The sequence below is a fragment of the Bacillus rossius genome, chromosome 15 (assembly GCF_032445375.1).
Source record: "Bacillus rossius redtenbacheri isolate Brsri chromosome 15, Brsri_v3, whole genome shotgun sequence".
NCBI lineage: Eukaryota > Metazoa > Arthropoda > Insecta > Phasmatodea > Bacillidae > Bacillus > Bacillus rossius.
In genome coordinates, this window is record NC_086342.1 from 486068 (window position 1) to 497388 (window position 11321).

General features: G+C 36.7%; 1 protein-coding gene across 1 annotated transcript; it reads right to left on the minus strand.

Moving 5' to 3' along the window:
* Window positions 1-2099: 2099 nt before the first annotated feature.
* On the minus strand, window positions 2100-11093 carry LOC134539204 (V-type proton ATPase subunit B). The gene is made up of 10 exons (XM_063380986.1): window positions 10682-11093; window positions 10253-10407; window positions 9663-9834; window positions 8083-8222; window positions 7157-7303; window positions 6690-6869; window positions 6460-6610; window positions 6188-6375; window positions 5505-5634; window positions 2100-3160 (listed from the first exon to the last, which is right to left on the minus strand). The coding sequence occupies exons 1-10, from the start codon at window positions 10770-10772 to the stop codon at window positions 3012-3014; spliced, it is 1503 nt and encodes a 500-aa protein (XP_063237056.1). The 5' UTR covers window positions 10773-11093; the 3' UTR covers window positions 2100-3011.
* Window positions 11094-11321: the final 228 nt, after the last annotated feature.

Below are 11321 nucleotides of genomic sequence, written 5' to 3' on the forward strand. Positions count from 1 at the left end.
AAAAGTTATAACTTGGGAGAATGTAATGTACTCTAACAAAAACACTAATTTTAACAACAGTTAATCACAAAGCAAGGTAGGTAGGGTTTAATGAACTGTAAAATTAAGTTTTTTAAAGTAAATGATGTCGAGAAAATGCTTTTTTTTTTATTGTCTATACCTACGCTTAAACAGATGAGCAAAATTTTTTTAAATTATTTTTTTACTGGGCTCTCTAAATTGTATCCTCCTTACAAATGCAGGATAGATTCACGTCCACTGTTAATAACATTAATTTCAGAAAACTTATAATAAATGTGTTCCTAAAAATTGATTGGAAACTGGAAACAAAAATGTGCAGTTAATTATTAGTTTTTTTTTTAAATTTATGTTGATAGTAATAACAAAAAATAGTGGTACATAAATTTGGAATGTTAATATTCATACTTCAGAGAAGGTTTTACTTTGTTTAAATTATTATTTTGGTAATTTTCTGAAAAAAGGTTACATAAACATTTGAAAATAATAATTTTTAGTTTCCTCCATGATATTTGATGTTTCTGTAAACTAGCATTTAGATATTTCAAGTAGTTTATCGGTAGTTTACCATTTGATTCAAATTTTGGTTAGGTTAGCTACAATACTGCGAAACATTTTAATGGTTGGTTAGGTTTGGTTAGTTGTATTTAAAATACTGTTAGATCATATGAATGGCTGGTTAGATCAGGAGTTATTTCAAAACACTTTAAAATGGTGTGAACATATGGTTATGTTAGCAACACTACAAATATTAAATGACAATCAGGACATGTAGTACCAAGAAAAAACATTTTTGCAAAACTGTTATTTTAGCAGAGCACATTCTCTACGAAACAAGCATTTTAATTAGGGATACTAGCTGCAGGTATATAAGGTGTGTTAGGTAAGTTCAGGGAAGCAGGGTGGTAAATTCGCAGTTAAAACTGCAGGAAAAAAAGCATATTTTTTGAAAATTTAATATTAAATAATTTGTGTAATGGTAAGCAATAAAAAACATTTTTTTATAACGTTTTTATCTCAAGGATGACAGAGTATTCATTTTCCAATCTTGGTTTTTGAAGAAAGTGCCACTTTCAGAAAATGGTAGGCTAAAAGAACATACAAAAATGTTTTCCCCATCATTTACAATTTCCCCTTTATTTCCCAAGCATTATATAATTTTGTGGTCACGGCATCATTAAAGACTTTTTTTTTAGTGTGCCCACCATACTGGCATCGCTACTTAGATCACTACCTGCTGGATTAAATATTAATTTTCTTTTGTCTAAGGGTCAATGTTTATGCACTAATCAATGTTGTTTATATTTACACTTGCCTATTGAAAATAATTATATCAGGCTAATAAATCTGAAGAATCTAACTTATTTAAAAAATTTTGTTTTCATTTATGTTGATCAGACAAATCATTCAGGACATATTTGAATAAAATCCAAAATGTTGCCACAGTTTATTACTACACTGTATACTTAGGATACCAAATATGACTAACTAGAAACGTTTCAACTACATGTAACGTGAAATTCATATAACAGGATAAAACTTTTACTGTTCAAGGTCAGTGGTGACCCTGCACTCATATCAGTGGGGGTCTTATGTCGAGGGATTCGGGGAACGGAAAATAACCCCGCTCCTCATTGTCTATTACAACTGCCTGTCCGTTCACGCATCAGCACAAACTACTGGACTGATTTTGATGAAACCATGTTTAAAAGCTTATGATTAAACTTAACTGTTATATAATTTACCTCGCTACGATGACGGTGCACTAAAATAATTATAGAATCTCTGTACTTCAAAAATATTTCAAATTAAACAATTAATTACAACAATTCATATTCCTAATTTAAATATATATATTTTATTGTGTCACTTTCTTTAGTTAAAAATATTAGAATTATTCACAAAAATGCCTGACTGGTGCAATGTCAGCAAGATCGTCAAGTTGCCACGAGCGTAGCCGCAGGTTGTTTAGCTAGTCTTTTATAAAACTGAAAACTGCAACTTAAATTCTGAGTTTACGTACCAACTCCTGCCCGATGCCACAACTAATTCATTGAAAGAGGAACAAATGAGAAAAAAAATCACTAAGTACACATTTAATATACAATAATTTACAGTTGTTACAGAAGAATTTTTAAAACAAGTTTGTGACAAAGACAAACCACTCACCATAACTAACAATACTGTTGAAGGTACAATACTTGGTTATACATTGAAAATGTTGTATGCCAAATATGTGAATTAACTGCAAACTCATTTACATATACAGCATGTTTTGTTGAAAAGTGGCAGATGTGCCAACGATTCCAACATATCATGAACAGTTCATACATTTCTGCTGCCAAACAAGTAGTACTACACACTACTTAACCACCGAGTTCCAAACAAAGTCTTCAACAGACTTGAAGGTTGTTAACAGCAAAAAAAAGTGTTTCAAGGTACCACAAAAACAAACAGGAAGGCAGACGAAGCAATTACTGTTCTCTGATGGTCAAAGTCATGATGCTTTTGTTTTCAACCAATATTCATATGATGAAGTTAGCTACTTAGAATATTACTAATTTATGTGGAATGTTTAGTTTCAGTCCCGGCAGCCTTTGGGGAGACAGTTGGACGCAATCTTGAATTCATTAGTTATTAGATGGTAGCCATCATTTTTAATTCATTTTTAATCGACTCTGACAATGCCTTAACTATTAAGCTGGTCAGGTCCATTGCAGAATATAGGGTGGAAAATAACAGCCAATTGGTTTTCATGAATGACTATAGTTATAATAAGTGCAGACAAATACTTTTCTTCTATCATAGCAAGAATAATAGTGAAAAAAGTATTTATTCAAAATAATTCTTAATTCTGGTTGCTTTGTCTCCCCTCCCAACAGCGCTCGATGCACGTCACACACCGCCAACACGGACCACACAACGCCTCCCCACAGAGGCACGCAGCGCCGGTGTGATCGACTAAAGGAACTACGGAGGGCACAGCACGCGGTCTACTTGCTCTGCGTGTGGCGCGAGTCTCGGGGGTAGAACTCTGCCAAGATGTTAGCCGGGATCCTCTTCAACATCTCCTTGGGGAAGATTCGCAGCAGCTGCCAGCCAATGTCCAGCGACTCAAACACCGTCCGGTTCTCGTAGTTCCCTGCCCAACAACAGTCACGTCACACAGCCATCACAGCAGTGGCGTAGCCAGCATTTGTGTATGGGGGGGTGTTAAGAAGCAACAGGTACATACATTTATTGTAAATGAACTGCAAATTCATTTACAGTTGAGGATGTTTTTCTTAACAAAACATGTTGCATTGAAATTAATTTGATTAAAAAGCAGAGTACTCAAAAGCAAGCCAAACAAATTAAATTAACTAGTCATAGAACAAAAAAATATTTCGTAAACAAAAAAACTAAGTCGGGACTAACAAAGTTTTCCCAAAAGTATCGTCTAAGAACACACTTAACTTGATATTTGAATACTTGCGCGCACTCTATACGGGTATCAACGTGACCAAACATGATGCCTAGAGGCACTGGAAAATCGTGAAAACGATATAGGCGCGAATAAAAGTGACAAAATGGTTTACCGACGAATAAACGCTACAATCCCGTTTTTAGAAGTAATTAATAAAATTTCAAGTAATATTAAAATTTCCAGTAAAGTTTAGGTTTACCTCATTTTTATATAAACCATTTCTTAATATTAACCGCCTAACATCATACAATAAAGAACATTATTTTATGCATCTTCTTAACCGTGTTTGAAGATTACCTTATAAACGGTGACGATGGCGAGCCATGTAAACAATCAACACGATCTATGAATCTTGTAAATAATACGAAACACAATTTAAATACGGCAAACGTAACGTACAACTCAAACAAATGTAAACGATTAAAGAGAGACTTATTTACGTGCATGAATATTTTCACGGGAAAGAAAGTGAAAACATTGAAGCAGCCATGTTTGCCAACATGTGCGTGCGTGTGTGATATTAACACAAGCAATCAAATTATTTACAGTTAAATGACAACTAAAATATAAAAATGCATTAATTTAAGTTTACAACACACGCAGCTTATATTTGGCAACTACAAAAAAAAAAATTACGAAACTCTACTTCAGTCAAATTCGCTAGCACTTTAACGGGAAAAAAAAGATGGCAGCAATGTAGATCTATGCTTTTGTCGCTCATTTGTTGAACGTACCTAGTGTTCTCCTAATTTCCTAACCCGAAAAATAAACAGTAATCTGTGAAACTAAAATATTGCGCTGCTATTTACAATAAAATTAATATAATGTGTCACAGATCGAAGAACCAGCATGACTGAAAAGACTGTTGAAACATGCTCAATTCTGTCTTTTAATTTTTGTTAGTGGCATGTGTGTTTGGTAAAGTTACATTTTATTTAAGAACTCTGTGAAAATTATTTTTGATATTTGGCTTTGTGAAAGTGATTTTTGACACTTGTTTGTTACTTGAACAACATTGACTGTTTTTGCATTGATATTTTAACATCTCATTTGCTAATTCTTAGTTTCAGTGTTAATTGATGTAGGTACTTTACAAATGTGATATTTAAACTTTTATGTTACATGTTATTAAAGGGCAATTTTATATTATATGAACAGCTATACTATCGTGAATTGTGTATATGGAAAATTTTCAAAACCGTTTTGAAAATATGGAATAATCGAATAATGAATAATAGAATCACGTAAGAATTTTCTAGTCTATTAAAATTAAAGCTATATAAATGCTACGAACAGCCATTATAAACGCTATTTTCCAGTGCATCTAATGATGCCAATTAGCTCAGACTACATTTTCATACGTGCTACACAGCGGCGACTAACAGATACAAGTTATAACGTTTGAAAACGTCTTTAAAAGGAAACTTACACAAATGACAACTTCGTATTTCTATTAAACAAATAAGCGGCAATATCTTAAGGAATAATGGTTATCAACATTAAAATACATTGTTTTATATGGGAAAAGAAGTTTATGAACAACATTACACGGGAAACAATAACATACATTTTAGGGATAAAATGGCAGGACCAAAACATCTGTGAGTATTGGATAGGAAAACTTATTGCTCTGGTACATATTAAAATGACTGTATTTTCCCATTATAACTACCACACTGCCTGACAGCAACTTGCTGTTATATGGTACTTTTTCCTGTGATCTTTGCCAAGGTCATGTTACTACCTACACCAAACACTCGAAATCTAAAACCAATAACATCTCGCGACTTTTATGCCAGAATTTTCTTCCCCTCCAAATTTTGATGCTCTAAAATAATAGTGCAAAAATTATTTGATAAAACACAGTTACCTAATATGAATGAAAAATTGTAAAAACTTCTTTCTTAAAAACCATTTGCTATTAACACACACACTGCAGTTCTTGTATCCATCACGCTCAAGATTGTGCAAAACATGACCAGGAACAGGGTAATCGTGACAACTCTACTCTAGAGCCGACCTTGAGAGATGAAGTTCTTCTCGAACTTGGAGAGGAACTCGAGGTACAGCAGGTCGTCGGGCGTGAGTGCCTCCTCCCCCACCACTGCCTTCATGGCCTGCACGTCCTTGCCGATGGCGTAGCAGGCGTACTGCGGACACACACGGGCACTGCAGCGAGCACGTCTGCGTCGCCTGCACGGCTGTCTCTACCTATTAGCACTAGGGAAGAGGCCACTACCTTGTTATTACACATGACACGAAATTTGTTCCAAGTTATTCAAACCTAAATCCACCTATGGCTCCAGGCTATGACAAAAGTGAAATTGTTATTAAATTGATGTATTACTGTAATTGTGTATACATAAGGAATCAAGTTTTTTTTATTGCCATCTTGTACATCAAAACTAGTAATAAAAAAAAAGGGGGGGGGGGGGGGGTTAACCACTGGCTGACAACACTTGTCTGACCAAGCTTTACATCTGTGTGCATCTACAAGAACCAGCCTGCTACTACTTTTTTTTTTTTTTTTTTTTTTTGGCCATTGTTTTAATGGACCTTAGTTATAAAGCAATTTCTTTGCATTTTCAGATGTTAAATAAAGAAGGGGCACTAATTTTACTCTTCAGAATGAGAAATCATTCTAATTATAGAAAAGTCATTTTTTATGTATTTGACAGAATGCAGCAACTACTGACTACTCACCAGCTGGTTGGACACGTCAGCGTGGTCCTTGCGGGTCATGTTGTCGCCGATGGCAGACTTCATGAGTCGACTGAGCGAGGGCAGCACGTTCACCGGCGGGTAGATCTGCCTGTTGTGCAGCTGCCGGTCCACGTAGATCTGGCCCTCCGTGATGTAGCCCGTCAGATCCGGGATGGGGTGGGTGATGTCTGGACAGTCACAGCCCGCGCTCAGTCACACCCTCACACTCAGGTCCGCGCCACGCACAGCACGACCACGCCGGCGGTAGTTACCGTCGTTGGGCATGGTGAGGATGGGTATCTGCGTGATGGAGCCGTTCCTGCCCTCGACGCGACCGGCGCGCTCGTAGATGCTGGCCAGGTCCGTGTACATGTGGCCGGGGAAGCCTCGACGCCCCGGTACCTCCTCCCTGGCCGCCGACACCTGCGGCCAGACAGCCGTCACGTGACCACCCGCGGCAGGGACACCGGACTGCGCCCGGAGGCAGTCTCGCGACACTCACCTCTCGCAGAGCCTCGGCGTAGGAGCTCATGTCTGTGAGGATGACCAGGATGTGCTTCTCACACTGATAGGCCAGGAACTCAGCGGCAGTGAGGGCGAGACGAGGCGTGATGATGCGCTCGATGGTGGGGTCATTGGCCAGGTTTAGGAACAGGCACACGTTCTCCATCGACCCGTTCTCCTGCACACACGGCACGCCCCCGCGTCACACGTCTCATCTGGTCTACAGCTAAATGTCACACTCCGGAAATACTCTCAATACAAGTTTAAAGCTGAAATTTAAAAAAAACCAAACTGCTGAAGTCAAAGTTTGTTTAACTGTCCTACTTGTCTCATTTTAGATGCAACTGCCACTAAACTGGTAATCACAAAAATTACCTATTTATATAATTTCCTACTTTATCTACACTGTCAACAACCCACAACAAGCTAGCTCGGTCACAGAACGGCCAGCAGTCCACACAATACCTCGAAGTCCTGCTTGAAGAACCTGGCCGTCTCCATGTTGACGCCCATGGCCGCAAACACGATGGCGAAGTTGTCCGTGTGATCGTCCAGGATGGACTTGCCCGGAACCTTCACCAGCCCGGCCTGTCTGCAGATCTGCGCGGCTATCTGCGACACGCGGGCATCACTCTCACACTGAACTAGAAGTAAAATACAACCTGTTTACCTTGAAGGCAGTCCAGCTACAAGTGCTGTGTTACTATAACCCCACTACCATCAGTATAAAATATACTATAAGATTTTCCACTAAACCAATTTGTTTATGAGTTTCTTTCAGTTGAAAAACTGGTAAACGTTCCCCATCATGTATCTCTTTATCCTGATGACATGATACCATATACATTGATCCTGTGGGACATGATGCTTGCTGTTTTAATTTAGTACGTCAAAAGATCCTGGTTATAACCTAAATTTGTGATAAAACAATGAATTATGATAGTTGTTACAATAGTTAAGTTGAATACAAAAGAAAAAATTTCTACAAGACCTGACATTTTCTTTGTATTGCGATTTGAGTTGTTTTTTTAACCAGGATCTTTTGCCATACTAAATTAAAACAGCAAGCTTCATGTACCACAGGATCAATGAATATAAATAATCATGCCAAAAGGCTCAATAGATAAACATGGATACATTAAAAGAAACAACTACCAAAAAGAGAAAAGGAAAATAAAAGTAACTATGTATATTAATCATAAAAACTTAATTATGTATGCTCCTGAAATCAAGCAGCTAATAGGCTGCAATTTTTTTTTCACTGAACTGCTCTTGAAGTTAATACTTCTTGAAGCTACACAAAATATTGATTAAAGCTTTAAAATAAATTTTTAAAAACAATAACACTATGAAATTTGTGGCATTTTCAAAGCCGCTACGGTGACACTCACTTCATTGTGGGGCAACCCAGCCGCTGAGAAGATGGGTATCTTCTGTCCTCTGGCGATGGAGTTCATCACGTCAATGGCTGAGATGCCCGTCTGAATCATCTCCTCCGGGTAGATGCGAGACCACGGGTTGATTGGCTGACCTACGAGCAGCGCAACACTCACTGAGCAACGGCATATCCCACCACAGTGTTTTAGCTATCATATCGTAAAAAATGAAGAGTAATTATTTAGAGAACTCAAGCATAGTGTGTGTCTGAAATGTGTAGCACTATCATTTAATTTGATCACTAGCATTTACTTTATAAGTTCAAAGTAATAAAGTACAACACAATCATAGTTTTAAAAGTGTGATACAAAATACAAAAAGAAATTCAGTAATTTTCTTACGTCACGGCTTTGTTGGGGGTCAAGGTAAAAAAAGGCTTGCTGCCAAAGCCAGCCTCCAAAATCCATTGGAAAACCAAATTCTAGCACCTTTTCGGTGCATGTTGTCTCAGAAGATGTTTATGATAAAGAAGTTTGTGTTTCCTTTCTTCACCCAAAGGAACCATCACCATCATTCACATATCCTACGAGTAAAGATACCTTAACACTGCCAATAAACTATATTTTGTGCAAATTACATCGAACTACAGCAACAGGCAGAACCTACCAAGTTCAGCAGATGAGATGGCCAAACAGCACAAGTTTTGGCAAAGAAGAGAACTCACCTTTACTAATTTGAAGTGCTAAAAGAAGGGGGACGGGGGAAAAACTGTTCGAGTGTAAAGTTGAATTTTTTTAAAAAATAAAATGGGAAAAATGAAATTTAAATTAAATCAAGTGTTGTTTAAAATATTAATTTTTATTCATACTCACAAGTAACCAATTAACAGAATTCCCATATAAATGTAATTTTAATATGATATCGCTGGAATACCATCATGAAACTATGTACACAACTTACTAAAGAGGTTTGGTATAAATATATTTTTTCATTAGAATTAAAAATTCTGATGTTTGTTTTATATAATTAAACTTTTTTCAAGTTCTTTGGAAAAAAATATAAAGTGATGTGATACACTCAAATTACATGTCAAATGAAAGCCCTTTTTATTCTAACGAGAATGGTACAAATTTTATCTATCTAGGAAAAACAGTTTTAGATTTAGGATGCTTTTAAATATTTCAATACAACATACAAACTTTTTTTTAATTTTTCAAAAATTTTTAGATCAAAAACAAAAGGGAAAAAAATTAATACTTTATTTTTGATTATACTGATGAGTAGAACACAATAATCAAATATGACACATTTTGAAAAACTCAAGATTAAAAATAATGATTTTATTGGTTTATTTGGTATGGAATGCCTCCTATGAAGGTGTGCACACCACGTGTGTGACAGGTAGGCAGGGCCCTGAAATCAATATCAATTTTGTTCAGTTAGCATTTCAACTGATAAGTTGGCAGCGGCCAGTACAATCGCCTTGCTTGTATTTTGTCGAAATCTCATTTCTAGTTTAGCAAGTCACTGAACAAACCCACGGCACAGCGAGCTGCAACACCAGGCTGGCTACTGCTCGGGGACTGCTAGCTACCTTGGATGTCCAGGTAGTCCTCTGCCAGGATGGGAGGACCCTTGTCGATGGGCTTGCCACTGCCGTTGAACACTCTCCCCAGCATGTCTTCCGACACCGGCGTCCTCAAGATGTCGCCAGTGAACTCACAGAGTGTGTTCTTCGCGTCGATCCCCGAAGTGCCTTCAAACACCTGCAGAACAAGTGTTGCCACAGAGATAATACAATTCTTTAGAATATTGCAATGCCGCTCTTAAAAACAATCATGACTGTAATTAGAAAAACCGCTCTAACTATTACAGCTTGACTCAATTTCTAAGAACTTGAATAAAAATTTAATAAGTCTACATTCAACCTATCATTAAGCTCAAAAAATTCAGTAATCTTATGTCTAAATTTTATATATATTTATAAATTAATAACAAATTTATATTTATATATTAGTGTAGGTGACCTAACCAAATCGAACTCTCACTACTCTGGGGTATTACCTATTATTTCTGCTATTTTCCAGATGGTATGATTCAGCAATAGCGAATATTTCAAATAAATTATTTGATCATGCTTCTACGTAGTCCAAATTAAAATGCTACAAAAAATATTGGTCTTACCTGCACCACAGCTTTGGAGCCACTAACTTCCAAAACCTGTCCTGCTCTGATTGTGCCATCAGCCAGGCGAAGCTGGACAATTTCTTCATATTTTGGGAATTTCACTTGGTCGAGAATAACCAATGGGCCATTTACACCAGACACGGTTTTATATGCTGAAAAATTACACACAAGTAGTTTAATAAACCACATCAGCCTCAAACTATTTCCATCTTATTTAAAAATCAGCATATCAGTAAATAGCACACACGGCAGGGTAAGCCACTTTGCATGAATTTCTTATAACCCTTTCTTTCGTAGCAGTGTTTGGCGTGACCTCCTTTTCCAAAAAGCAATGCACAGACCCGCCCACTTCTCAACGAGAACATATTTTGTCACAATCTCTTCAGGTAACAATAAAAAACATACCATTCTCAATTATATACTTACTTAAACGTGGTTGTGATATGAAATCTCTAGATACGGCCAAAATATGTTCTTTATTAGCTTGTCTAGCATCAATCGTCTTCGAGTACGACATTTTTCCTGCCGAATCAGCCACGAATCAGCTGCGAAGACAGAAAATCCTCCTTCACGGTCACGTGAAATCACGTGATACAAGTGCTAAGAGAACACTGATTTGGAACAATTTAATTTTTTGAATCTCCAACCAACAAATTGAAATAAATAAAACTAAGATATGTAACTAGAAAACAGAAATGGAAATGCGAAACTTCTCTATAAAAACTAAACTACAAACATTGACTCGTATAAATGCATTTATATAGCTAATGGATTATTATCCGATTATTTTGACAAATTATTATCTAAAAATACCAAGATCTATAGATAACTTATAGACATGGTTAAAAAATATTTTGCTATTCAGAGGAGTAATTTCTACTTTGCAAAGATTGTGCACACCAATGCTCTACATTAACCTCCATAAATAGTTTTGAAAGGGGGGAGGAACTTCTTGCAAACGGGCGGAAGCCCAATCGCAAGTGTAACTTTCAGTCAATCAAATAATCCTTGCTTATTTTAGGGAATGAATAGTGTTATAAGCGCTAAACATGAAACGTTGCTGGAC

Coding starts and splice junctions, on each gene's coding strand:
- LOC134539204 (XM_063380986.1), bottom strand. CDS start 10,772: ATGTCGTACTCGAAGACGATTGATGCTAGACAAGCTAATAAAGAACAT. Junction 6,376..6,459: donor CCTCACCATGCCCAACGACG/GTAACTACCGCC, acceptor GTGACTGTCCAG/ACATCACCCACCCCATCCCG. Junction 3,161..5,504: donor GAAGAACTTCATCTCTCAAG/GTCGGCTCTAGA, acceptor GTTGTTGGGCAG/GGAACTACGAGAACCGGACG.